Consider the following 23,550-nt stretch of genomic DNA (forward strand, 5'->3'; position numbering starts at 1 on the left):
TCATGGCCCTGGCTGGATAGCTCGGTTAGTTAGCGCATTGTCCAATATGCAAAGGGTGTGGGCTTGATCCCAGGTCAGAGCACAAACAGGAACAGATTGATGTTTCTATCTCTGTCTCTTTCTTCATTCTTCTCTCTCTAAAATAAATAATGAACTCGGAGAAAAAATATGGTCATGCTCCAGTAATGAGTGTAGGGATCAGGCAGAAGTAAACTCAACTACCATGTAAACTTTTAATATCTGGGAACAAAGCATTTTATGGAGCTGTGTGGATGACATTTGTGACCTGAAATAATAATTGCTCAACCCCAACATCACACAGGGAATCTTCTCATTTACTGCCCTGGGTAGTGACATTGGAAAGATTGAACTGCAAAACCACAGCTCTTCCTGGAGAGTTGGGTGGTGTGTAATGGGCTGCAGAACGTGCATTTTGGAACCAGTAGGGGGCGCTGGTGGGCTGCGCCTGAGGCTCAGGGTTGTGGGCCAGGCAGGCTAGGAAAGTTCCTGCTGATTCTTGCACAGTTGGGCAGGCAGTGTCCTCGATGAAGTGTGACTTGTCTGCATCTGGTGCCTCAGGTGTCGCATGAACACTCAACTCTGACTCACACATTTGCCTCATATTTTATCTTCTCCTTTTATGAAGTCATTCCCCTGGTCTGATTTGCAGGAAAGATAGAAAATGATGCAGCAAAATTAAATCTTCTTGACAAAACACGACCTACAGTGCTCCATGGGCAAAGGAGGAGACACCTAAGGATGGAATTTTCCCAGTGGCAACATTAGGCCTCAGCAAGCAGAGCTCTGGGCTCTCTGTCATGGCCCGGGTTCCTCCCCTCCCTCCTCACTCCCTGCACAGGGAGTTTCCTGTGGTGGAAAGTGAGCCGGTATGGGGGAGGGGCATCGCTTTCTCCTTCCACCAGCTGCACACAGCGGGGCTGTTCCATTAGCTGTGAGGGTGCTCAACCTGCTTCCAGGTCCTGGGCCAGAAGGTGCTGGGGCTGTCGCTGCCATCCTCAGTGTCTAGATCTCTATATATAATTTATAGATATATATAAAATATAAAAGTATATGTTTATATATATAATTATTTAAGTTTGTGTATATAGTACAAAATTATAATCAGTACCTAAGTTTTTGTGATATAAAAACTATACATAAATATATAATAGTGTTGACATACATATAAAAACACATAAATGGATTTACATACAAACCTAAATAAATACATGCTTAAACACACATACCCATAAAAGCACTACATATACACCTATTTGCACGCATACACTACCCATAACTGTCATGGGCAGGTGACTGTGAGGGTAAAGATACAAAGACTCAGTGTCCATAACGGATGCTAACTCAATTGTGCAGATATTTTTATTATTATTACAATATATTTTCAATTTGCGAACTCAAGAATATGCTTATTCAATGATTTTTCATACTCAGTTATTTCAGTTTTTTAAATTTTATTCATTTTAGAGAGGAGAAGGAGAGACAGAGAGAGGAGAGACCAGAGAGAGAGAGGGAGAAGCTGGAAGCATCAACTCCCATATGTGCCTTGACCAAGCAAGCCCAGGGTTTTCGAACCGGCGACCTCAGCATTTCCAGGTCGACAGCTCTTATCCACTGCGCCACCCACAGGTCAGGCCTATTTCAGTTTTTGTAACTTGATAGTTATGCAATTTTGAAGTAAAATTTTATAATAAGGAAAAGTTGAAAACTACACAACAGATTAAGGAACATAAGCAAGTAACCCCCAAGTTAGGCTTTAATTCCTTTTAGCAGTGAGAACATATGGTTTTCATCATCCTCTGTCAGACGTATTTCAATTAGCTTATTGTCCAAAGGTTCTATTTTTAGAAATAAATATATAATATTCTCATATATTCATATCAATACATGTATTCATTTATTGATGACCACTTAGGTTGTTCTCATATCTTGGTTGTTGTAAGTAATGCAGCCATGAGCGTGGGAGTGCATGTCTCTTTTTGAGTTACTATTTTTTAGGACAAGATAATAAATACCCAGAGGTGGAATAGCTGAATCATAAGGTAGTATATTTTTGAGAGTAGGATTATGGACTTGTAAATAGACACAGTGATCTGGTGATCTGCAGTAACCAACAGGGAACCCAGACATTTTGGCCATGAGGAGGTGTGTGCTGTGTGACCAGCAGGAGGCGCTGTGGGACAGTCCTGAATTCCCACTACAGCTGGTAAGAATTATTCACTCAATAGAGCCTGAGCCTGAAGCCTGGGCCATGTGCTCCCTGATGAGACTCAGCAGCTACTCTCACTCTGACCTTGTAGAGTCCCTTGAGCCCACCTTTGTGTTGTCTTAGCAGGTGCTTCCTCCCAGGGTTCTACCAAGGGATAAAATCAGACTCCTTCATTCTCAGTCTGGGGTGTGAGCTGAGCTCAGCCCCAGGGCTCAGGAAGAAGCTGGGTGGTCACTGAGGGACACACATTTGCATGGACAGCCCCTCCTCTGGCAGAGGGGGGAGAAGAAAAGGAGGCCTGGGGCAGCCCAGCCCCACTGTGGGCTCAGGGCTGTGAGCACCATGGCCTGGACCCCCCTCCTCCTCGTGCTCCTCTCTCACTGTGCAGGTAGGATCAGGTCTTAGAAACACTGGACATTTTCAAAACTCACTCTACTCTTGTTCATAATCCTGTTAATATTTACTTGTGTCTCTGACCCCTCACCTATGAGTGTCTGTGTTCACAGGTTCCCTGTCCCAGCCTGTGCTGACTCAGCCGCCCTCCCTCTCTGCATCTCCTGGAGCATCAGCCAGACTCACCTGCACCCTGAGCAGTGACATCAGTGTTGGCAGCTACTACATATACTGGTACCAGCAGAAGCCAGGGAGTGCTCCCCGGTTTCTCCTGTACTACTCTTCAAGTACAAGTTTGGGATCCGGGGTCCCCAACCGCTTCTCTGGATCCAAAGACACCTCGGCCAATGCGGGGCTCCTGCTCATCTCTGGGCTGCAGCCTGAGGACGAGGTGGACTATTACTGTATGATCGGGCACAGTGGTGCTTCCCACAGTGACACACACAGATGGGTAAGTGGGACATAAGCATCCACCTCCACAGTCTTGATTCACAACAAATGAGAATTAAAAAACAATTCTACTTGTACACTATATTTGGGAGTAAATTCTGGTTTAGAATCTCTACTATCCATTTTTTATTCCATGTTTCTGAAGTCTAAGGAAAATAAAACCAATATCAAAATAAATTTCTCTTTGTGTCACTTTCCTTTTGCCTGTAAGTCATGTGTGGTAAACCAGAGTTTGTGGGATGGCTGCTCTTTTCTTGAATAAGCAAATGACTCTTTTTTTTTATTTTTCATGGTTCGGGGACCATCTCAGCAGGTGGACCGTCCTCCACAGCCAGGACTCTGACCTTCCAGAGGTCAGAGCAGTGACCTACCTTCCCTCCCAAGTGCCTGTGCACAGGCAGCGGAAGAGCTCTGAGTACCGTGGACGGGGCCCCAAGATGTGGGGTCCTGGGTAGCGACTACAGCCCAGAGGACTTCCAGCACAGAGCTGGGGCAACCTTTGCTGGGCACCTGAGCCTGCTATTCAATCAGGAGAGAGGGGGTATCAAGAGGAAAATTTGTAGCTGAGGTCAAGAAATATTTGGGGGTTCTTGATAGGGTGAGAATATTCCACTCTTGCTGGGGAGATGCTGAGCCTGCTTCCGGGAAGGGGGTGAGTTGACCTATGTATGAGACACTCTTATAGCATGTCCCTGCTCCCGGCCTGGGCTTGATGCCCGTCCCCTGCCCCCTCACCACTCAGGGAAGCTGCTTTCTCTGTTTCCTGGAGGTCGCCCTCTGAGGAACCCTGAACTCCAGGTTCTGGGGAACCTCTCTGTGAGGACATGGCTCTCAGACCTGTCACTTGCTCACTTCCTCCACTCTAACTGTTACATTCCAGGAGACAGACCACAGCAAACCCAAAGTGAATTTTATAAGTTTTATTGCAAACCTGCGCAGGGACTGCAGGCAACCCACGCAAGGGAACACTACAGCCCCGAGCTTCTAAAATGGCTCCTTTTTATAGGGTGGCTATCTAGGCTGAGCAAGCAAGCAACGCTTACAAGGGCAGGAGAGGTGCAATTAGCTGACCTTGTTCTTGGCTAAGTCTCTAGGGTAGGGGCTTCCTTGATCTGGGTACATAGAGTTCAGTGGAAAATATTGCTACATTTCTAACAGTTGTTTATCTTTTTTCCTCCAGCCATGTACTGGATGTACTCAGTTTTCATGGCTGGTGGCCTGCACTGCTTGTCCTAAGATGTCACATTCCCCCGTTTTCTTCTTACTAGTTCAAATCATTGAACTTTGGTATTGCTTATCCGAACTGGGTATAATCTGGTAGGGCTGAGCCAAGACAATAAGTCTTATAGTATCTATTCTTTCTCGAACAAATGCTGTGGTGCAACCGCAACAAACTGGAACTGGACCCTAAACTGATGTAATCAACTTGGGTTTTATACACTGGCCAGTGATTAGCCTACTACGCCTCTCACAACGGTCAGGGATGAGCTCAGGGGGAGAGGGGCATTTATAGGCGAAACCTACAAGGTTACAATGTTTTCGGCACGTTTGTACAATATCTTTGCAAAAGTACACAAGCACACACTGTTCTAAGATAATAAACTATTATACTTTCCTGCAATATCTGTAGGGCTGACACACAAGGAATGCATCCTGCCTTTGCTAGCAAGATTAGATTTGCTGAGGCTCATGAGAATTTTCTACTTTAGCTGTAGCTATAAGCTAATTGGGTCAGGGGTCCTCCCTAGTATGTGCTGGCACGCTGATAGTGTGCCCTTAGTAATACAAGCTTTATGGCTTGAATTCTGTTTTGTACATACTGCGTGAGGCAGTTGATAATACACGGACTAATGGTGACCCCCCCTACTATAAGCAAAACGAGGGGTCCAGTAAGAGCAGTAAGTAATGTAGTGAGCTAAGGGGATGAAGAGAATAAATTCTCATACTAATTTCTTTCTGCCTTGCAATTTTCTTCTCTGTACTAACCTCTTACAACTTGCACAAACCTTCTGCAACTTATATAAACCTTTAATTTTTATGAACTTTCTTATCTATTCAGAAATAACTGGCTTTATAATAACTTATTTTCTCCCTTTTTTGTTCTAAAGTATTTCTATACCTTATACCTTTTATTATCGAAACTACAATTTCCTTTCAGTCAGAACTCTTAATTTTAAAAATCTTAACCTTTAACTTTAGTGACAACTAAGCTGGTAATAAGTAATTTTCTTTAAAGTATACTTCCTCTTGGAGGTGTCCTCCCTCTAAGTAGCTAGTATTTATAGGTTAAGTGTAAGTACACATATATTTTTATTACCTTGTAGCTTCCCTTCTAACTAAGGGACTTGTAGTAGTACATGTATTAACTTTTAAGACAACTTGTTCTGGCTTTCCTTTGACCTTAGTTCCCCTCCCTCTCTAAAGTCTAATTAAAAGGAGGTCCTTAGTGAGTTCCTCTAGACATTAGCCATGCATGGACCAGTCAACTTCTGGTTTGTGGCTGAAGCAGGGCATGCTGTCCTTCTCAGGGTCAGCTTACAAGGGTTGGCGGGGTCAGTCTCCACTGTCTACAAGGATGTCTCTGCTGGGACTGCAAGCTTCAGCCGGCTGTGATGGACCCAGGCGGGTATGCCTTCTACCTTGGCAGTAGTGGGAGTGGTCAGGATCACGGTGTGTGGACCTGTCTACGTGGGAGTCAGTCCTTGGGTGGTGTACTTCTTTACCTATACTGAATCTGAACGCTGGAAGGGATGTATTAGGTCTTCTGGCAATGCTGAAATCACCTCTCAGACAGTCTTTTGGACAGCCTGCTGAGTAATCTGTAGACCCTGTAAGACTCAGGGGTCCCTAAACTTTTTACACAGGAGGCTAGTTCACTGTCCCTCAGACCCATGGAGGGCCACTATACACAGTACTCTAGTACACTGACTACTAATGAAGAGGTGCCCCTTCCAGAAGTGCAGCAGGGGCCAGATAAATGGCCTCAGGGGGCCGTAGTTTGGGGACACATGCTGTAAGTACTTAAGGAAGGAGTGGTTATTTAATTTAGTTTTATTTCCTCTCTGAGTTTCTGTAGGAAGGGAGGGAGTCTCTTAAACATTATCTTAAAAGGAGTGAATTCTTCCCTGTAGGGGGTGTACCTCACCCTAAGGAGGGCTAAGGGAGTAAGGTGGGCTACTTTCTACCGGTTTAAAACAAGTTTAAAGTTTCCTTTAAGATCCGATTTATGTTTTCTACCTGTTAATTACTTTAGTAAAATCTCTTTCTAAATGTTCACCTGGGAAAGTTCTCTCTCTGTTTCTCTTTATAATTTCTTTTTTTTTTTTTTTTTGTATTTTTCGGAAGCTGGAAATGGGGAGAGACAATCAGACAGACTCCCTCATGCGCCCGACCGGGATCCACCCGCTCGCCACCACTCTGCCCACCAGGGGGCGACACTCTGCCCACCAGGGGGCGATGCTCTGCCCCTCCGGGGCGTCACTCTGCCGCAACCAGAGCCACTCTAGCGCCTGGGGCAGAGGCCAAGGAGCCATCCCCAGTGCCCGGGCCATCTTTGCTCCAATGGAGCCTTGGCTGCGGGAGGGTAAGAGAGAGACAGAGAGGAAGGAGGGGGTTGGGGGTGGAGAAGCAAATGGGTGCTTCTCCTATGTGCCCAGGCCGGGAATCGAACCCAGGTCCCCCGCACGCCAGGCTGACGCTCTATCGCTGAGCCAACCGGCCAGGGCCTCTTTATAATTTCTTTACTTTGCTTAATATTTATTTGTGTATAGACTGAACACTTAGAAATTATGCATTCTTTATTAGATTCTAAGTCTGACTTTTCTGATTGGTTGTAAAAAAAAACAAATATCTTTGGCAACCTGGGTTCTAGAAAAGTTACTAAAATTTCCTAAAACCCTACTGGCTTTAGGGCTACCTTACTGGTAGCATTATCAGCTGTTTGCTTGTTTTTTCTTGAGAGTTTCCACAGAGTCCTCCTCTCTAGGTGGCCTGGACAGTGGATGATGACCACTACTTCAGGAGAGCAGTCTCCTGCATTCTCCGGGGTGAGGGTTTGAGCCTCACCTTTGCTGGTTCTTAAGCCTTCTCCTGATGGCCCCTCTTTGACTGTGCCTGTCTTAGGTTGTTCCTGCCTTCAGGAATCTTACCTGTCTTTGGCTAACCAGCCATCTTAGGGGCCAGAGTTATTTATGGCCATGAGAGTGAGGGAGGAGCAACGTCCCTTGTAAAATGCTTAGTTTTAGCAGCCGATGTTTCTACATGATGAAAAACTTATAATATATATTTTTTCTAATTCCTAGAGCTGAATGCTATGTAAAGGCTAAGTTGACTGCCTTATTATCTTCTGGCTCCTCTAAGTCTAGGGGTGTATAGACTCTGTACGCTTTCTATAGTCTAAGAAAGCTGTAGGGGTCTTCTGAGGATCCTGAATAACTTCTGACACCTTAGATAAACTTATAGTTGTTTTTCTGAGTATCTTCTCTTATCCAGGCTAAAAGAAACTAGTGGAAAGTGTCTAAAAATTTCTTCACTTGCTTGGGTGGTGGGGTCCCGCTTAGGCTAGGCAATTGGAAACATTTTCTCAAGGTGGTCTCAGTTGTTGTAAGTGGGGCAGCCTATGTGCAGTACAGATTTCTAACAGTCCTGTTCAAGCTTGAGGCTCCTCTGAGAAAAAGGGGGTTCTGAGCTTTCTAATTCTGTAAGCTACTTGGAAAAAAAGAATTTAAACTATTTCTTATTTTCTTCTTCCTTGACTATCAGCTGTAATTGAACTATTGTTCTTATGCTATCTTAAATCAGCACCCTGCCCTTTAACTCGGTTGGAACTATGAGGGCTCTAATCTATGACATTTCTATAGGAAATATTAAGTAAAACCCGAGCAGTTTTACCTCTGCACTTTTCCTAATGTACTTATTTACTTAGCTGATTAACAATTGCAGTTTGATAGGGTGGTAAATCAGGTGGAGGTTCAGGATTATGTCTCTAGAGTTCTCTTTTCTACCTATTATGTTAAGAATTCTTCTATTAAGCCAATCAATAGTAATATTCGTCACTCTGGGTTTTGTGACCTAACATTGAACAATTAACAATTACTGAATTATTACATATCCCCTAATATTTAAACTAAAATCTTAACATTACAGGCTATGAAATAGCAAATGAAAAGGAGAATTAACAAAAGACTGTTGAAAAAACATATACATTTCTAACATAGAAAATGTTTTTTATTTTTACAACAACAGATCCTTGGTACAAAAAGGAAGTCTTTGTATTTGAAAGACTATACAATTCTATATGCTTTATTATTAGTACAAATTTAGTACGATTTACAATAAGAGATTATAAACTACTATCCCTAATGAACTACAGATTTTCAGAGAAAAATAAGGAATGGTCAACATGTAGTTACTATTTTGTGGCTTCCCAGCTGGCACAGAGATGCTAACCCTCTTTTTGACCTATAGAGCTTTACAACATTAAGTCATTGTAAGGGTCGGGGTAGTAAACTAAAAAAAATACAATTTTATAAACTTATTTTCTTAACAGTGGGGTATTCTAGTTTACTTAAGATCCTTAATTTCCTCAGGGATATAGTAACCCTATAATTCCCTAAGGACCCTTTTCTTATAATTCTTGACTATTATGGCTAAAGCAGTGGGTTTAGAAGGGGCCATATTCCCTAAATCTTGTCCTCAGGTCTGGCTCTAGGTAGGAGGCGGGGATTCCCCAGAGCCAAAGCAGAGGAGGGCAGGGGGCTGTAGCAAGGTGATGATAGCCTCTAGCTTATTGCGCTGTTATCTTTTGCCTTACCAAGCAGTGGCTCAGCCCTTGAGCTAAGAAAGAGGTTTCTTTGTTATATACACTATAAGGGAATCAGTCAGGGTGCCTGGGATTCCCGGTGCCCAAGGGGGAGGGGCAGGTGCCTGAAACTGTGAGGGGAGCCTGCCGCTTCTTCTTTTTTTTTCTTTTCTCTGCCGCTTCTCCTGCAGCCAGCTGCAGCCTGGCTGCCTTTTTTTTCTACCTCGGCTGCTGTACTGGGCTGCACACTGACTGTGCCACCTGCCTGCGGGTGGGTGCTGGCGATAGTACGCTAAACTCTCTCTGTTTTCTATGGGTCTAGCAATCCTTGGTTTGGCCAGTCTGCTCTTAAGTTGGCCATTTTCATTTACAGAGAGTTCTCAATATATCTTCTTAATATTAATTCTTACCCTTTATTTTCTAAATGAGTAAAATTTCTTTGGGTCAGTAGGTGAATATCTGAATATCTGAAACTAGTTTCTACTCTATACTTCTTCCAGCACTCTCTTAGGTCTTTAGTTAGTTCCTATAATTTGTGGGCTTGTTTACAAATTTCCCTTAATATAGTTCTTAAAAAATTTCTTAACATAACCTGGTCTTCCCGTGGCTATGTCAATCCATACATCAATATATGGCATCTGGTCAGGGTGCGGGACCCGATAGATATTTGCCCTGACAGCAAAGAGTGTGGGTAAATTGAAAGTGCCCTTCAAGGGCTACCTTACACCAAAGGTTGGCCATTCTAGTTCACAAAGAGTCCACAATGTGGTGGAATCAACAGGAGTCCCATAGTCTTGTGCACTGCGAGAGAAATCAGAAAAGTTATCAAGCAAGCACTGAAGAGGCATTAGGGCAGCAGATTGTCCCTGACCCATGGTCCTTGACTCTCGAAGGAATCCTGTGAGGAAGCAATGGGCGAAGCAGACAAACAAACCAAATATGCACACAAAACAAACAAAACTTCTAAACCAAAACCAAAGGGAGAAGGCAGCGTCCTGCGTTCCCCAACCAACCGGGTGGAGAGAAATCAGGTGGCATCCCACCTGCTCCATTACACTCTTTTCTAACCAGAGCTCTGTTTCCAAAAATTCAAAGAGGAAGCTTTCTTACCAAACAGTCTTGAGACTCCAAATGTTTCAAATCAGCCAAATTAAGTTTCCAAATGGCAACTGCCAGAGGCTAGCCAGCTACCAACGTCTGCTGCAGCCCACTCCATGAGGAGGGGTCTTACACAGCCAATCCCACTGGGGCCTCCATATGTTACATCCCAGGAGACAGACCACAGCAAACCCAAAGTGAATTTTATAAGTTTTATTGCAAACCTGTGCAGGGACTGCAGGCAACCCACGCAAGGGAACACTGCAGCCCCGAGCTTCTAAAATGGCTCCTTTTTATAGGGTGGCTATCTAGGCTGAGCAAGCAAGCAGCGTTTACAAGGGCAGAAGAAGTGTGATTAGCTGACCTTGTTCTTGGCTAAGTCTCTAGGGTAGGGGCTTCCTTGATCTGGGTACATAGAGTTCAGTGGAAAATATTGCTACATTTCTAACAGTTGTTTATCTTTTTTCCTCCAGCCATGTACTGGATTTACTCAGTTTTCATGGCTGGTGGCCTGCACCGCTTGTCCTAAGATGTCACAGTAACCACATAACCTGTCATACTTTTCCCTCTGTGGTTCTTTGTTTGGTGTGATAATGAATATATATATATATATATATATATATATATATATATTGAACTTATAATTCATAAATCGGACCCTATTAAAATTTTTGAACTTGTGAGAAATGAATTTTATCAGGGCTAATGTGGATTAGGACACAGCAGGGCAGGAGCAGTTCAGGTCAGAAATGAAGAAGTAAGCTCTGAAAAGAGATGAGATGTGCTTTTATGGCAATGTTGAAGAAAATTACAAAAGTTGACAAAAAGTATGTTACATTTATCAGATAGCTATATATTATATCTCTATATTCAAGGGTGAGCAAAAGTATGTTTACATTTATGAGTACATGAACCACAACATTTCACCTTGTGTTATTATTTAATTACTACATTATTTAGTTGTATTACAACTGTAAACCTACCTTTGCCCACCACAGGGTATATATATTTATTCTCAGGGTGAGTTCAAGTGTAAATGAGAACACACTGAATTAATCAACAACAAAATCTTTCTTCTCTGACAATGTCATGTTCTCATGACAATCACACAGATAAAGAGCCAGGACGTGTGCACTGAGGATGGGGAGCTGACGGGAGCTCTGACAACAACCCCAGCTCCCACATCAATTCAGTGGCAAGGCTCACCCAGTACAGTAATCACCAGGTAGGAACTGAAATACAGAAAAGAAATGCTCTTAGCATGAGTAATTTTTAGCAGAACTTACTTTCTCTAAAACAAAGAGACTTTTAGCAGAACTCACTTTTTCTAAAAAAGCACTCTACCCCTGGCCTTGAGGTTGGTTTCCCAGGCTGTGGCCTTGGATAGTTCCACAAGGTTGCAGATGTGTCCAGAATGTTTCTCCCTGAATTAACCTTATTCATAAATGTTGTAAGAGAGCATGTTTCACTGCTTTTTCTTACTGCTTGCTTCTCCTCCTCCCCATTCCCCAGTCATTATGTCATTTTTACTTTAAAAACTAACCCCAGATTGTGTTTGGAGCTGCTAGATTTGAATACTTAGGTCTCCGTGCGGTCACTGGCTTTAAAATAAAGACTCCTTAATTTGGTCACTTAATTGTGTGGCAAGATATCTGTTTCTCACTGTTCCAGTAAAACAGGAAATAACACAGTTCTCCACATAAACCTTAAATCTGGACCTTGTACAGGGTGGTCACATACCAGTGATGATCCCGGGACAAGATAGAAGCAAATTCAGATCTCAGACAATCCTGTAATATCTGGTAACATTGCATTTTATTGTTTTCTGCAGATCCTTAGTGACATAGAAAAATAAATGTGTCAACTCTAAACTACAATGAGAACTATTGATTCTACTGCCCTGGGTCGTGGCATCAGAAAGATCCAATTGCCCAAACCAGAGTCCTTCCAGAGAGCTGCATGGTTTAGAAGGGGCTGCAGGACATAAGTTCTGTGACTAGCAGAGGGCACTTGTGAACTGTGCCTGAAAGCACTGGATTCAGGGCCAGTTCCAGTGGGAAAATATTCCACTGGCTCTTGAATGCTTAGGCAGGCAGTGTCCTCAATGAAATGTAACTTGTTTGCACATGAGGACCCAGAAAGGCACATGAGCATTTGACTTTGACTCACACACTTACCTCATATCTCAGTGCCCTCTCCTAATGGATTCAATTGTCCAGGCCTGGTTGATAGCTTAAAAGAGATAGGAAACAAGAAAACAAGACTATATTTTCTTGAAGAACTTAACCTGCACTGCTCCATGGGCACAGGATAGGAGACCCCAAAGTAGGGATTTTTAAATGCCAACCATTAGTCCTCAGCAAACAGAACTCTGTGGATTCATGAGCATGGCTGATATTTCCTCTTACCTTGTCTCTCCCTGGACAGAGTCTCCTTTACAGGAAAGAGACGGAATGGAAGGAGCGGGCATTTGCACTCCTTTGCACCATCATCCGGCACCGGTGCTCATCACTCAAGATGTCTGCCTCCGTCTAACCCGCTTCCGGGGGCCAGGTCAGATGCTGCTGCCTCTGCCATCCAGAGTATAGAAGTCCTTGTGTACATGTGTTGAAAAATATATACTAAAATGAGCTCATGCATTCTAAACTCATTTTCTCCTTCTAGGAAATGAAAGGATCCCAACCCAACAGGGACAATATCAGGATTGAAGATTAGAAACCAGTCACCTTTATAATCATAACTGAGAGATGCATGAATCACTCAGTGTATGAGTGAGGGTCAGGACTGAGGATGGGGTCATGACAACATTCCCAACGATGATGAGACTCAATGTGCACAGTGCTGTGTGATCAGGAGGAAGTGGGACACATAAACCCACTTTGAGACCCCTGAGCAGCTTCAGATCTTACCTGAGTTTCCAGGCACTAGAGATGACAGTGTTGGGAAAACAGGTGTTTTAAATTGGGGCTTTTGAACTCTGGCAGGTTGTAGAGCACAGCCAGTGTGTTGAATTCCCTGGTTTGAGTCCCTGTCAGGACACAGGAGAAGCAACCATCTGCTCCTCCAACCCTCCCTTTTTCCTCTCTCTCTCTCTGATAACCATGGCTCAATTCAAACAATTTGGCCCCGGCTCTGAGGATGGCTCCATCGCCTTGCCTTAGGTGTTGAAATAGCTTGGTTGCTGAGTAGGGGGCTTGCCTGGTGTATCTTGATTGGAGCACATGTGGAAGTTTGTCTCTCTGTGTCCCTGTCTCTATGTAAAATAAAAGAGATTTAAAGAAAAAGAATAATTTGGGCATTTGGTCTATGGTATACTACTCAGACATAAGAAATGATGACATTGGATCATTTACAACAAAATGGTGGAATCTTGATAACATTATACGGAGTGAAATAAGTAAATCAGAAAAAACCAAGAACTGCATGATTCCATACATAGGTGGGACATAAAAATGAGACTAAGAGACACGGACAAGAGTGTGGTGGTTATGGGTGGGGGGCAGGGAGAGGGGAAGGGGGAGGGGGAGGAGCACAAAAAAAACTAGATAGAAGGTGACGGAGACAATCTGACTTTGGGTGATGGGTATGCAACATAACTGAATGACAAGATAACCTGGACATGTTTTCTTTGAATATATGTACCCTTATTTATTAATGTCACCCCATTAAAATTAATAAAAATTTATTTATTAAAAAAATAAAAAAATAAAGAGAAAACAGTCTATATTTATGGAGGTGAAATGGATGATGTAGTAAATGTCAGTGTGTATTGCTGGCTAGCATGAAAGATAAGGTCTCTGATACCCCTTAGTAGCGAGAGTTACAACCTTAGCCCAATGTCCTCTTTGTCTACAATCCTAGAGGCCCAGGGTCCCTCTGTGATGTCACAACCAGTTTCAGAAGAGAGGATCAGGACAGCAGTGCTCCTCTACTGGAGGGTCTGGTGTGTCAGAGAGGACAGGAGGGGTTGGGGTCTGCAGGCAGAGTGTGACAGTGTGTGACAATCCTGAGATTGCTCCAACCAGCTGGCTCAACATTCAGTGTCTCCTGGAAGCTTCAGGTATCAGTGTGCTCACTGGGTGAGCTGTCCCCCCAGGACCCATGGTGATCTAGACCAGGTGCCTCTGGCCCGGGCTTATCTCCTCCTTCCTATGCTGTGCTCTGTGAGGAGCTGAGCACAGAGGATAGGAATACGTGCAGAATGCTATGAATAGTAATGGAGATAAAGGTCACCTTTCCCTGTTGCTGATTTTTGTGAAAATGTCCTTTTCCCATTTTAATAACTTAGATGCTGCATTTAATACTAAGTTATGCACGTGTGTGAGTGTTTATTTCCACATTATAAATGCATATGTTGCTATTTTTATATGGCTTTTCAGAAGTTGGTGTTAAACCTCAAAGGGCTTTGCCAGCATCAATCAAGACAGAATGGTCATATTTATTGATGTATTAATGTATTGTTTTATATTAAAATATTTCCTAACAGTAAACAAAATTAATGTCATTAGAATAATACACACTTTATAATAGTGTATAGAATTATTTATGTTACTAAGCTTTCTTATTTCATTTTAAACATTTGTAGCAATATTTAATGTTATTGGACTGCTATTTTCCTTTTTGAGTAACTTATGAATAAGTGTGTTTATCAATGCTGTAACCAAAAATATTACAGTCTACATAGTTTTGGGTATTGAGGAAAAATATGAAGAATATAATTGGAACCACCAAATCTCTGAAGGTTTGGTAGAGGTTCCGTCTTTTATATTGAAATATTTTTTACTATTAAACAATTTCTACATTAGAATAAATTTCACTTCATAAAACTGTATAGAATTATTAATGTTACTGAGTTCTATTTTATTTTAAACATTTATAGCAATATTTAATGTTATTGGACTCTAATCTCAGACTTCAACTCCACAACTGAGAGAGAATTCATGTCCTGTGCTCTAAGTCACTCAGTGTGTGGTACTTCGTTGCAGCAGCCCTGGGACATAGGACGGCGGGCCAGCACAGCCAGTGACAGTGCTGAGGGCATCAAGTTCACAACAGTTGGAAGTATAGCAGAAGCACCAACCTCGACATGATGACTTGAAGGTCAGGGAACTGTGTCGATAGTGTAAACATGACTCATCACTGCTGTGCTGTGCTCTGTCCTGAACGGGGACACTGTCTGAATCCCTGCGGGACAAGGTGTGTAACTGGCCCCTGTTCTAATCAGTGCGGGGGCAGCCCCACCAGGTTAAGAGACATCGATCATGAGAAATTGACCTTCAGGAAATGATCCTGCTCAAGGGGAGTTATAGCTGCTCTAATTAGGGTTGACTTCCTGGGGTTCTCTTGGCATGTCAGCTCTGCCCAATTTGAAGTACATAGACAGCTACAGCAACATAGTTGTGGGAGGCAGGGGCTGTCTCTGCTGGGGCTTACTCACCATGTTACACCATGCTGTATCTGAGCCAAGGCACCAGGGGGCGCACAAGGACTGTTCCCGAAGGTCTGAGGGGAAACAGTGCTGGGACCTGTTACTTGGCATTGCCTGAGGCTCTCTGCTCAGGGCTCACAGCTGTGACCTTGTCACCCTTCTAGGCAACGGAGAGCCCCACCACTTCCCACTCTCTAACATCCTCTGGCACAGGAACGTGACCCCAATCCAGTGAGGGATAAAAAATCTGGTGGAGTCTCATTTGCATGAGTGGCCCCTCCCCCTTGCAGAGTATGAAGAGGGGTAGGGAGAGATGTGGGGGAAACTCTGCTTCAGCTGTGGGGCCACAGAGACAGGACTCAGGGATGATCCCCACCATGGCCTGGTCGCCTCTCCTGCTCACCCTCATTGCTCACTTCACAGGTGACTGGATAAGGGGACAAGGGAAGGGACTTTGGGAAGACACATGGGGTCTGCTTTGTCCTATTGATTCCCAGCCCAGAATCACCATGTCTGTGTCTCTCCCTCTTCCAGGATCCTGGGCCCAGGCTGTGCTGACTCAGCCGCCTTCAGTGTCTGGGACCCCGGGACAGAGGGTCACCATCTCCTGCACTGGGAGCAGCTCCAACATCGGGGATGGTTACCCTGTGCAATGGTTCCAACAGCTCCCAGGAACAGCCCCCAAACGCCTCATCTATGGTGATAGCAATCGTGACCCGGGGGTCCCCAATCGATTCTCTGGCTCCAAGTCTGGCAGCTCAGCCACGCTGACCATCACTGGGCTCCAGGCTGAGGACGAGGCTGATTATTACTGCCAGTCCTATGACAGCAGTCTCGATGCTCCCACAGTGCTGCAGGCCTGTGGGGAAGTGAGACACAAACCTGCTGTCTCCCACAACGGGTCCCCCTGGGCAGTCCCCAATCCTCTGACAGCAGCTGCTTCCTTCTTTTAAGATAGCAGTTCACCCTCAGGAGTTCTCAGCTGATTCTCTGGCTTCCAGTCTGGCAGTTTCAGCTCCCGGATCATCACTGAGCTTCAGCCTGAGGACAAGACTTATTGTCAGCGCAGTCCTGTGACGACAGCCTCAGAGCTGGCACCGTGCTCCAGGCCAGTGGGGAAGTGAGACACAATCCTGTTTTCTCCCTGCGTTGGCGCCTCCCTGAGAGACCCATATTCTGCCAAGACAGCTTCTTCCTTTTTGCTTTGGCCAAATACTGGTGTTTGAGAGCCACCGCAGGAGACTTTGTCCCCAGAACGTGCCCTCATAGTCTCAGATTCTGCCCTCAAACCTGACCTTGGTGGCAAATGCACAGTCTGGCTTTTTCAAACTGAGTAGAAATCCCTGGTTGCCGGGTGGGATGACCTGGGTCCATGAGGACACATTAGCGCAGGGCCACTGTAACATAAGAAACAGACTGTGCAGCTTATCCAACGGAAACAAATTTTCTCACAGGACTGAAAGCTGGAAGTTTAAGATCAAGGTGTTGGCTGGTTTTGTTTCTCCTGAGGCGTGTTTCCTTGGCCGAGGGCTGCACTGTAGCTGAATCCTCACATGGCCTTTCTCTGTGTGTGCTCACTGCAAATTTCTCTGCCTCTTCTTATATTAAACCAGCCCTACTTGATTTGGGAACCCCCTCCATATGGCCTTGTTTACCTTAATTACCTCCTTTAATGTGTTCACTTCAAGGACAGTCATGCTGGGCTTTACCACATGATATTGAGGTGACACAGTTACACCCATATCAAGGGGTGAGGACAGAACCAGGGCCTCAGAGTCCAGGACAGTTGATTTTCCAGATGATGTGCATCCACCCCATTTGCTCAACACCAACCACATGTCGGACGTAGGTCTAGGGGCTCAGGGTGCTAAGTGGACATGGCAGGAAAGTTCACCCCACTGTTGGGGATGATGTTGTCTGGGGATGAGTGGGAACAAACAAGCAGAAATATTCTTTCTACAGGCTTGTTTCCTACATGGGCACAAAATGTCTCTGCAGTCACAGGCATCCCATATCCATGACAAACCCCGGGGAAGGAGAGGCGGTCCCTCCCTGACCATTGACCTGGAATCCTATTTTCAAGGTGACCAGATCCAGTAACACACACCATCTCCCTGTCTACATCCTTGAGATAAGGAAAGGCCTTGTCACATTGGTTTAGGTAACGTAGAGTCTGTCCGTTTATAACTGGGGTTAGTCAAAATTCAACCATGTTTCAGTGAGATTTGTGGTCCATATAAAAAAAGAAAATGAAAGAAATTTCAGAGAATATGTCCCCCCTATGCTCAACACTCTGCCTTCCAATCCCATCATTAGTTCACTTTGGGACATGTACGGTGGACACTGGGATTGGACAGGGGACACGAGCCAGGCTGTTCCCATCTCATGAACTGCAGCTCAGCTCCCTGGCCATTCAGATATCCCTGCACTGATCAGTCTGGGCCAGCACTGCAATCTGTGAGACACTGAACTGAAATTTAGGTATTCTCATGAGAGGTAGAAAGATTGCTTCATCTTAACAGAGGTAGTAAGAAGTTAAAGGAAGTTTAAGACCTTGCAGTGGTGGTTACCTCCACACTACGCCTGGTCTCCTCTCTTTCACCTGTCACTCTGTCCGGTGAGGCCCAGACAGGGTAAAGCACCCCAAACTATCTTCTGTTCACACACTCCATGTTGGGGCTCCTTCTGAGCCCCAAACAAAGCAACTTCTCCCTCTGTAAACTTCATGCCATTGCTGAGAATGTCCGCCTCACAGGGACCTGGTCACAGATTACATCAGAATCAGCCTGACTCTGATTCTATTGTGACGGTGCCCTTCTAGTACATTAGCCAAGCCTGAGAGCCACAGGTGAACTCTCCTGATTTCCCCAGCGTGGCTCTCCTTGTCATTGTCCTTCTCAAATTATCTGTGTGTATCTATCATGTCATCTTATGCCCATAGGGCAAAGGTCAACGATTTTCCCGAGTTCTAGCCTCTTATATTCTCATCTTCGTCCACTGATGACCACAAAGAATCATCTCCGGCTCATTGTCTAAAAAACGTGTTTGTGGCTGTAAGGTTCTGAAACACAAAGTCAGCAAAGAAAATTTTAGTAGCTCTTGGTAAATACTCAAGGATCCTAAAAAAGTAATTTACTGAGGTTTTACTTGGTTCACAGTCACAACAATATAAACAGATTATGAATAATAATACACTTAGCTGTCTCACTAAGTAACATCAACATGTCACAAAATAATTTTTAAAAATTACACACAATAGCCTGACCTCTGCTGGCACAGTGGATAAAGCATCGACCTGGGAACACTGAGGTTGCTGATACAAACCCTGCACTAAACAACAACAAAAAAAAAAAAACCCTGCACTTGTCTGGTCAAGGCATATATGGGAGTTGATGCTTCCTGCTCCTGCCCCCCCTCCCTCCCTCCCCTCTAAAATGAATAAAATAAATAAATAAATAATAAATAAAAAAAAGTTACACACATAACTCTCACACAAACAGGGCAGGAACATGTTTCAAAAAGTTTGTTTCACTCATATTTTACCTTGGAGCCCACTCTGACGCTAAATACTTTTAGGGAATATTTTTAAAACATACTATTTTTATTATACTAAGATATGGCCAATGATGCAAATTGTGTGTGTTGGAAATAAGATGATTAATGTTGCAAAGGGTAGTGAAATGATAAGCTTTGGATTTATCTTCTCTTGTGATCAATATCGGCAAATCACCATGATTCCTCTTATACAGAACATTCAAAGAACGACATCGAGATTTTGGACGTTAACTTAGAGTTGCCATCTGATCTGTCCTAACAGGGACTCTGTTGTCCCTCTGTTCACCTTGTCACCCTCTCTTCACGTCTCACCCCCTGACACATGCTGCTGCTACTCTTTTTTCCTATTAGCCTCAACCAGCCAGCAAGCTCAGTGACCTGACGAACCAAAGTGCATCTTCTGGGGTCATGAACCTGTTCCCTGTGAGTCTACATTTCAAAATTCTAGGCCTGGCGTGCAGGAGTCCTAGGTTCAATTCCTGGCCAGGGCACACAGGAGAAGCATCCATCTGCTTCTCCACCCCTCCCCCTCTCCTTCCTCTCTGTCTCTCTCTTCCCCTCCCGCAGCCGAGGCTCCACTGGAGCAGAGTTGGCCCGGGTGCTGAGGATGGCTCTGTGGCCTCTGCCTCAGGTGCTAGAATGGCTCTGGTTGCAACAGAGCAATGCCCTAGATGGGCAGAGCATTGCCCCCTGGTGGGCATGCCGGGTGGATCCCGGTCGGGCGCATACGGGAGTCTGTCTTACTGCCTCCCCGTTTCCAACTTCAGAAAAATACAAAAAAAAATTAAAATTTTAATTTCATTTTTCCTGGCCATCCACGTCTCCTGGGTCACGTGATCCATCTCTGTCTTCCCTGTTCATATCACCTGTGGATCTCTCTATATCTTCACCCAGACCCCACAGGAACTTCATGTCATGCCCATGTCCCCTCAGCTCTCATGTTGTTTCTGATTCCAGCTCTTGCATGATCCCACCCACATTCACCCTTTTGCAGTCCCCTGAGAGAAGCAGCGAGCTCTCTGGCATCCCTTTATCCAGTGTAGGAGGTGAGGGAGAGACCCAAATACACCTCCTTCTCTTAACGTCAGCACCGTGAGGCTGAGCTGAGGCTGTCTAGCATGGTCTGGAATTCACTGCCAACCACCATGCGGGCACGAGGCACCATAACATGAGATGCTGTGTGAGGATGCAGGCTCAGGAAGAACTCAGGCACAAAGCTGACCTGCACTCTCACAGGTACCTGTGCCTTCAGGTGTGATGTCCCGGAGATGGTACTTAGTCAAGAGATGGGTTTTGTAGTCTGAGTCCAGCTCATCTCTTTATGAGGCCTGAGGGGATGGGTGACACTCCACCATTGCTGGGAAAATGCAGAGCTTGCTTCACAAAAGTGCCTGACCTGTGGTGGCACAATGGATAGGGTGTCAACCTGGAACGCTGAGGTCGCCGGTTCAGAACCTTGCACTTGTCTGGTCGGGGCACATACGGGAGTTGATGCTTCCTGCTCTTCCCCCCTTTCTCTCTCTCTCTCTTTCTCTCATACTCTCTACTCTGTTTTCTAAAATGAATAAATAAAAAAAATTTTAGAAAAAAGTGAGTCAGGTGGGTCCATGAATGAGATAACAGCACTCAGGGTCGTGGAGACTCCCCTGAGTGGGTGGCCTGAACCCACAAGCACTGACTGTGCCCTCTCTCCTCTGACACCCATGGGAGTTTTCTAATAGTCCAGGGTGTGGGCTGGGCCGTGGGACATCAGGAGCAGGAACTCCCCAGTGTGCATCTGTGTCCCTCTCCCTGTGAAGCTCTTCATGCACCCAGACCTGAGGTAGCCTTCTCCTACTCAGGGTGTGAAATTACATGGAGGGTTACCATGGCAATGGTTCTAAGGGTTCTGGGGCAGATCTCTTACCTTGTGTCACAAACAGGGGTGACTGACCCTCAGGGGTTCTGCCTCTTCTCTGGCTGGTGTGTGTGCACACGGCCTCCCTGACCTCCAGATTCCCACTGATGAGGAGGCTGACCGTCACTGCCACAGACTCAGTACAACCCGATGCCACAGAGAACTTCCCACCATACAGAAGTGAGGGGAAAATCTACCCTCCTTCCCTGGGACCCATCACTGCTCTGTTCCTGACTGTGACCAACCTTGCTCAGGTTTTGACCTCTACTGACACATTGGATTTGAAACCAGGGGCTCCCATGATCTTACTTTGGCCTGTATCTAAGAGTCAATGACAACATCTTAATTTCTTATTTGGTTTTCTATTCAAACAGAATCACTTTGTACCCAGTTGTACTATATCCCTCAGAGTTTCTGAGTGGTGTGACAAGGACAATGGAAATCCAAGATATGAAACCTGTGAGAGCCAAGTGCCTTCTACCAACCCCATGCCTGTCCTTGTTCTTGGCCTATAATTTCATGCTCATCTTGACTCCTTAGGAAACAGAAATTTTATTTTGATTTTGTGATGACACTCTGGGGAACTCCTGACCTCCAGGCCCTGGGAGCTTCTCTCCAGAAAGGGTGTGGCTCTGAGGCCTGTCTCCTGCTCACGTCCTCTAGTTTAACCCCATGATCTTTTCTACTTTCCCTTTTCTACTATCCCTTGTTGGGATAATATTGAATAAATATTTGTTGATTTGGACCTAGATCTCATTAATCCAATCCCCATTAAATCCATGGAGCTCTTAACAAATGAACTTGAACAAGGATAATGAACATTGAACAAGAGGAAATAAATAAATCTCATAATAGAGGCAGAACCTCTAAAATGGGTAGATTTCCATTCATAATATTTAAATCAATCTTTGTATGGAGAAAAATTGCATAAATAGACAATAAACTAAAATACCTCAAGAGTCAGAAGAAAGGAAGTATTTTCAGTATGACATTCAAGGGTGAATGAGAACCTGCAGAAGTATAATGAACAAAAAACATTTTTCCCTGATATGGCTGTTTTCATGGTGAAGAGACATTAAAAAGAAAAAGCAGCATGTCCACGGGGGCTGGGGACCCAACAGGAAACCCTCATGACAGCACCAACAAATAAGGGCAACACAACCATGTTTTCACTGTGTAAGGGTAATGCAAGTAGAATTATCACCAGGTATGAACTAATGGGATTAATAGGGAACTTTCAGCCTAAGCCTGGACTCAGTGTGGTCATGGCCCTGGCTGGATAGCTCGGTTAGTTAGCACATTGTCCGATATGCACAGGGTGTGGGCTTGATCCCAAGTCAGAGCACAAACAGGAACAGATTGATGTTTCTATCTCTGTTTCCTTTTTCATTCTTCTCTCTCTACAATTAATAATGAAGTCCATGAGCTAGAAAAACAATGTGGTCATGCTCCAGTAATGGGTGCAGCAGTCAGGCAGAAGTAAACTCAACTATCATGCAATCCTTTACCATCTGGAACCATAGCATTTTATGGAGCTGTCTGGACATCATTAGTGACCTGAAAAAATTAATGGTTCATCCCCAACATTATAGAGCTGATCTACTCATTCTCCTGCCCTGGATAGTGACATTGGAAAGATTCAACTGCAAAACCAGCTTTCTTCCAGGAGAGCTGGGTGGAGTGAAATGGGCTGTACAATGTGCGTTCTGGGACCAGCAGGGGGCGCTGTTGGGCTGTGCCTGAGAACTCAGGGTTGTGGTCCAGGCAGGCTAGCAAAATTTTCTACTGGCTCTTGCACACTTGGGCTGGCAATGTCGTCACTGAAGTGTGACTTTCCTGCACCTATGGGACCAAGAAAGGCGCATGAGCAGTTGGCTCTGACTCACAACCTTACCTAGCATCTCAGCCCCCTTCCTACAAGGATTCAATTGCCCAGGCCTGATTTATAGCTTTCCCACCCATGTCAGGAACAAAGACTTAGAGACTGCACTTGACCGGACTCATCAGCCTCGGGTCTCACTTGGGTTTCCAGTTACAGGAGGTGGGAGTGTTGGGAAAAGAAGTGATTTAAACTGGGGCATCTGGACTGTGAAAAACTGAGGATAAAATAGTCTTCATTTTTGGAGGTAAAAATGGATGAGAAATAAATATCTGTGTGTTTTGTTGATCCACCTGCAAGACAAGTTCTCTGAGACCCCTTACTAGTAACAGGGACAAACTTAGCCCCACACCCCTTTGTCTACAATCCCAGTGGCCCCGAGTCCCTATGTGATGTCACAAGCAGCTTCAGAAAAGGGGGTTCAGTGCACCAGTGCTCCTCTACTGGAGGGCCTGGTGTGTCAGAGAGGACAAGTGAGGTGGGGTCTGAGGGTCGGGTGGGACAGTGTGTGACAATCCTGAGTTTGCTCCTACCAGCTGGCAGCTTCCTCAGGGCCACCCGGGATCTTGGCCATCAGTGTGCTCAGTGGGTTAGCTGTCCCGCCAGGACCCATGCTGATCAAGAGCCAGGTGCCTCTGCCTAAGGTTTGTCTCCTCCTTCTCCTTCTGGTCTGTGAGGACCCCGGCATGGAGGGCAGGAGTACGTGCAGAATGCTGTGAATAATGATGGAGATAAAGGTCACCTTTGCCTGTTGCTGATTTTTGTGAATGCCCCTTCCTCAATTCATTAACTAAAATACTTTATTTAGTGCTAAGTTATACAC

The 23,550-nt window shown here is 44.9% G+C and overlaps 2 gene segments (V, D, J or C); both read left to right on the plus strand.

The window, feature by feature from the left end:
- The first annotated feature begins 1,829 nt into the window (after positions 1 to 1,829).
- On the plus strand, positions 1,830 to 7,151 carry LOC136324045 (immunoglobulin lambda variable 5-37-like). The segment is given in 3 exon segments: positions 1,830 to 2,615; positions 2,734 to 3,071; positions 7,056 to 7,151. Coding segments are annotated over 3 exon segments (480 nt in total).
- Positions 7,152 to 15,731: 8,580 nt separating this feature from the next.
- Positions 15,732 to 16,349, plus strand: LOC136324055 (immunoglobulin lambda variable 1-40-like). The segment is given in 2 exon segments: positions 15,732 to 15,819; positions 15,931 to 16,349. Coding segments are annotated over 2 exon segments (477 nt in total).
- Positions 16,350 to 23,550: the final 7,201 nt, after the last annotated feature.

Source organism: Saccopteryx bilineata, chromosome 2, assembly GCF_036850765.1.
Source record: "Saccopteryx bilineata isolate mSacBil1 chromosome 2, mSacBil1_pri_phased_curated, whole genome shotgun sequence".
NCBI lineage: Eukaryota > Metazoa > Chordata > Mammalia > Chiroptera > Emballonuridae > Saccopteryx > Saccopteryx bilineata.